At 47.1% G+C, this 4,803-nt stretch overlaps 1 protein-coding gene across 1 annotated transcript; it reads left to right on the top strand.

The window, feature by feature from the left end:
* The first annotated feature begins 1,978 nt into the window (after window positions 1–1,978).
* Window positions 1,979–3,155, top strand: DEFB121 (defensin beta 121). The gene is made up of 2 exons (XM_037143273.2): window positions 1,979–2,036; window positions 2,998–3,155. Exons 1-2 carry the CDS (start codon window positions 1,979–1,981, stop codon window positions 3,153–3,155), a joined length of 216 nt encoding a protein of 71 aa, XP_036999168.2.
* Window positions 3,156–4,803: the final 1,648 nt, after the last annotated feature.

The raw sequence follows: 4,803 nt of genomic DNA, 5'->3' as shown, positions 1-4,803 counted from the left end.
ATTTGTGTACAGAACGTTTTCATCATCCTAAAAGTTCCAACAGCCTGAAAGTGAGTTGGATTTTAAATAAAGTGAGTTTATTTAAAATGAGCTAAGGAAAGACAATAGATTGCTGGGATCTCTTAAGACAATTTACCGGACATGATCTCTTATTATTGTTTCCTGATTGCAATGTGGTTTCCTCTCCTTACCTAAAACATTCTAGAATTCCCAGCACTTACAAGGGCTCGAGCAAGTGAGGAACACTGAGTCTTCCTGAGATGCACAGTCATTCTGCCTCTGACCTGTACCCCACCGGCAGTCCCTGAATGTCCCTCTGTCCCCGTTTTCCTGACACCATTGACCGTTGTTCAGCTTTCAGATGCTTGCCAGTCTAGATTCAGCCTGCCACCTGATTTTGCATGGCCCCAGGAGCTAAGAATATTTTTTACATTTTTAAATAGTTGAAAAGAAACCCAAGAGAATAATATTTAGTGACACGTGAAAATTATATGAAGTTCAAATTTCAGTGTCTATGAAAGTTTGATCGGACACGGCCACATCACGTGTTGCGTGCCGTCTATGGTGCTTTTGTGCCACAGTTGCAGCCTGAAACGTGTGACAGAGACTGAATGGCCTAGATCCTGAAATATTTAATATCTGGGTATTTACAGAAAAAGTCGGAGGACCCTTGGTATAAAGCGTTATTTTTCTTGGAAACAGTAATCTTCTTCTGTATCAGCAAGAAGATATCCCTCCTGTTAGTGTGCCTTTGTTTTCGGCCCACGTTGGAATAGCAGACCTTGCTGTTATTGTGCTAACACAGCATTTAGCTCTTTTCCGCTCTACCTGCTAGTTCGATGTATATCACAAAGCCACGACAGCGTAACTGTCCAACCCAGAACTCACTGGCTGACCATGGCAGTGCTTCACTGTGGCTCGTGCGCCAGCAGGGACACTTGAGTCTGGCTGGATTGCCCTGCTTGAGGCTGGGTGCCGGGGAAGTCTGCCTCTCACTGCAGACCTGCGGGTCATCTGGGATGGCTCCGCTCCACGTGTCCCTCCTTGTCTTTGGACCCCTGGGGCCTGTTCTTCTCATGGCAGTGGCAGAGGCACAAACGGGAGAGTGAAAACAGTCATCACCTCTTAAAGCCTGGGCTCAAAACTGGTACACGGTCACCTCTGTCACTTCCGCCCACGTATCATTGGCTAGAGGAAGTGACACAGCCATGACAGAAGTGAAGGGATAGTGAAGGACATTCCTCCCAGGATGAGACAGTGGCCACAACGTGGATTCCAGTGGCGTGAAGCACTGAAGTCAGTGGTGCAACCCACCGTACATTGTGAGAAACGCCACAGTAACAGTAAATTTCCTTTGCCATCTAGGAGGATGCCACCTGCTCTCGATAAGCACGCGCCGTGAAGAGCAAGTGGCCTTGCTGCTCGTCTGACTCCACAAATGCCGATACCAGTTTCCGGTGGTGGTGGCTATGAAGCTGTCAGGGCGTTTCCCTCTGCTTCTGCCCTTTGGTGTCCTTAGAATGAACCACTAACATTTGGGAGGCCCTGAGATATCCTGGCTGCCGGAAAGAACCCAGGGAACATAGAACTGTCATCTCTCTCTTCCTCTCTCTCTTTCCCTCTCCTTATGTACCAGATATGGATTAATAATAAGCACATTTCCCCCGTCCTTGGCTCTCCAGTTGTATTATAAAACTCTTCAAAGGCAAGGCTGTGTCCTCTTTTTGATCACTTCTCTTCCGCTGCTCTCAGCCTCCTCTGGAGGTGCCTAAGAGGGTGAGGTGTCTGGATATGAGCCATTCAAGCAGTGTGGTTGCTATGTCCCTGCGCATCTAATTTTAATGACTGTTCCCTTTCTGGTTCACTGATCGTGGCTCTACCACGATCCTAGGGACAATAAGTACCAGTCTGCACTGCCTGGAATGGAGACCCGTTCTAACTTGCCAGCCCAGGAGCCTCCTGTCTTCTCCCATCATTCATGAAGCGCATTCTTCTAGTTCTGACTGTTACCCTGCCACTGGTGCAGGTCACCAAAGGTAACCAGGATCTCTCCCAATGGGCAGTGGTCCAGGGAACCTAGTGCCTTTTCAGGGAGTGCTGGGGGCTCTAACAGCTTGGGCTGGGGCAGGCTCCCCAGAGACCTTTGGATGACTTCTCTAGCCAAGGAAAAGTTTGAGTTCTGGTACCAACCTTTCTAGTGTCATTTACTTGACCACCCTGAACAACTCTCTCTGGTTGGCTTAGAAAAAGTTGAACATGACCTTGGGGACAGGGTACAAGGAGGAGAGAGACTTGGGCGTAGAGTATAGAGACAATGGAGTTTTTCCAAAACATTCCTTGGGGGATTTAAATTTTGATCTCTCATTGTCTCTATGAAAATGGTTCCTGAATTTCTGATTATTTGAGGGTTCTGACTCCACTCCTTTTATGCGGCCTCAGTTTATCAGGGCCCCTCTAGGTAGTAGGCTTCCCAAAACAACTCTTCCTAATTATCTTGGCTGTTAAAACCAGCAGAAAGCCCCAGGATGCTCTGGAGAAGCAAGGGTGATGTTCTTGGGAGTTTTAGAGGTACCCCAGAAGCCTGGCCAATGTCCAGGTGGGTGTATTTCAGATTCCTGTTCTTATTCATGGACATGGTCAGAAAAAGTACTCAGGACAAAGAGAAAAGGTAACTAGCTGACACTGGGCACCTGGGCACATTATAAACTGGGAGAGATGAGACCCTGGAGAGAGTGGGGGACCTGTTGCCTCACCCAAGGGAGCCTGGCCAGGAGAAGCTGCCTCCTGGCAGGGAGAACTTCAAGGTTGTGACTGGGGACACAAGTGGGAAAAGAAAAGACAGTGACAGCTAGTCTCTCCTAAACCTAGAGGACACCTCGTGAGGTCTCACATGTCTCCTTATTTCCCTTACTACTTCTCGACTTTGGCCTCCTGCTTCCCCAGCCCTCTGCTTCCCTTCAAGACTAAGCTTGTCCCCTCCTCTCCTTTTAATTTCAGTCAAGAAGTGTTGGGGTAAATTGGGAACATGCAGAATCACGTGTAAAGAGAGTGAAGTATTCTACGTATTATGCAATGCTGAGGCAAAGTGCTGTGTGGATCCGAAGTACGTACCTGTCGACACTAAACCCTCAAACTCAACTGGAAGCCAGAGATAACCTTCTGCAGTCTGACAGCTCTCGTGCAACTTTGAATCTAACATCTCTGAGTCCCGCGGTTCTATCAAGTCATTCTTGGCTGTACCTTGTTTTTGTCGGGCAGATCCAGACAAAATGAATAAATAAGAAGGAAGAAAGGTGTATGGGGGCATTAAAGAGAACAGGATGGATCAGTGGGAGGTAATAATCTCAGTCTTGCACATGGCTGCCAGCCTGCAGGCCCCCTGCGGCTGGTCCCAGATGACATAAATAAAAAAAGTTCATTCTATCCATTTGGTTCTTGATTTCTAGTCCAGCACAACAGAACTTTCTGCAGTGAGGGAAGTGTTCCACATCTGTGCTGTCCTGTCTAGTAACTGCAAGCCACGTGTGGCTAATGAGCACTTTGAAATGTAGCTAGTATGACTGGAAAACTGAACTTTCAATTTAATTTAATTTATATTTAAATTTGCATAGCTAAATGTGGCTAGTGGTTATTGTATTGTAGGTTTATAGAGCTATAAGGCTGAGACAGGCTACGAGGTTCAATGTCTGGGTTTTTTAGGGGAGGTCAAGGTGGCAAGATAGGCTGTGTGATGAACACAAGAACCCACTAGGCTGCTGCTTCTCTTTCTCTACGTTCACACTAAAGGCTGCAATGCTCCCCTGGTAATGCCCGTGGGTCCGTCCTGTTAGAAACTGCAGGATGGCGTCTCATAGGTTTTCTTGGAGAGAACTGGTATCAGACTCTGTGTGGATTCCTGCTCCGTCTCTATCTTTTTCCCCTAGTTGGGCCATGTCACACCGAACTGTTGGCTAGTCCTTTTCCAGGACAGGTCCTGAAAAGAGGCAACAGGATTCCACCATCACCAGCCCCATGACTTTGGCTGTGCGTGGACCCAAGTATTTCCAACCCTTGCTATTTACCCAACTATTCAAAAAGAACTTGACTCTTTATCCTGAGTTGGAAGGTTTTGTTTGGAGTCACCTGCCTACTATCCAGTCCCTTCACATGAAAACACTGAACCTTGTGGCTGGACTTAGTCATTCCCAGCTCACATTTTTGATAAAAACCTCTAGCCTCGAAGTCTAAGTATCAAAGGAAGGACACTTTGATACTGAAGCTGTCCAAGGAAGAACACTAAACTCAGGATCAGAAGAGCTAGGTGGATACGCGCTTGATCACATACCAACTGCACGACCCTAGACAAGCCATTTAATCTTCTCTGCTTTATTTTCTCACCTGCAAAATGAGGATGTATCTTACCCGGGGCACAGGGCTTTCATAAGGATTAAATGAAATAACACGCATGAAAGTGCTCAGTACAGAGTCTAGCACACATTCAATTCCTGAAAAACGTAAGTTGGACCTAGATTGATCTCGCTCCCTAATTTTCCCCCTTTAGACCCTGCCTGTAAACAATTAAGAATCCCCTTCCCACTTTGCTCCAACTCCTACTTCCCAGAGTTAATTATTCTTAAAATTGAAAGGAAGCCCTTGATCCCACTACTTTTCCACTAATCATCTCAACCTCCCGATTCTGCCTCCTTCTTTACGCAGCCTGGACATCACAAGCAGGCCCCACAACAGTCCTCTTGCAGACACTCTCAGTTTCCATGCTCCGCACGGCATGGTGTCCATCTGTCAGAGTCCCAGCCTGGTGGAGTC

This window comes from Artibeus jamaicensis, unplaced genomic scaffold (genome assembly GCF_021234435.1).
Source record: "Artibeus jamaicensis isolate MK-2021 breed Jamaican fruit bat unplaced genomic scaffold, CSHL_Jam_final contig_685, whole genome shotgun sequence".
In the NCBI taxonomy this organism is placed as follows: Eukaryota; Metazoa; Chordata; class Mammalia; order Chiroptera; family Phyllostomidae; genus Artibeus; species Artibeus jamaicensis.
The sequence above is the reverse complement of the archived record's forward strand: the minus strand, read 5'-3'. Positions and strand labels throughout refer to the sequence as shown.

Coding starts and splice junctions, on each gene's coding strand:
- DEFB121 (XM_037143273.2), top strand. CDS start 1,979: ATGAAGCGCATTCTTCTAGTTCTGACTGTTACCCTGCCACTGGTGCAG. Junction 2,037..2,997: donor ACTGGTGCAGGTCACCAAAG/GTAACCAGGATC, acceptor TTTTAATTTCAG/TCAAGAAGTGTTGGGGTAAA.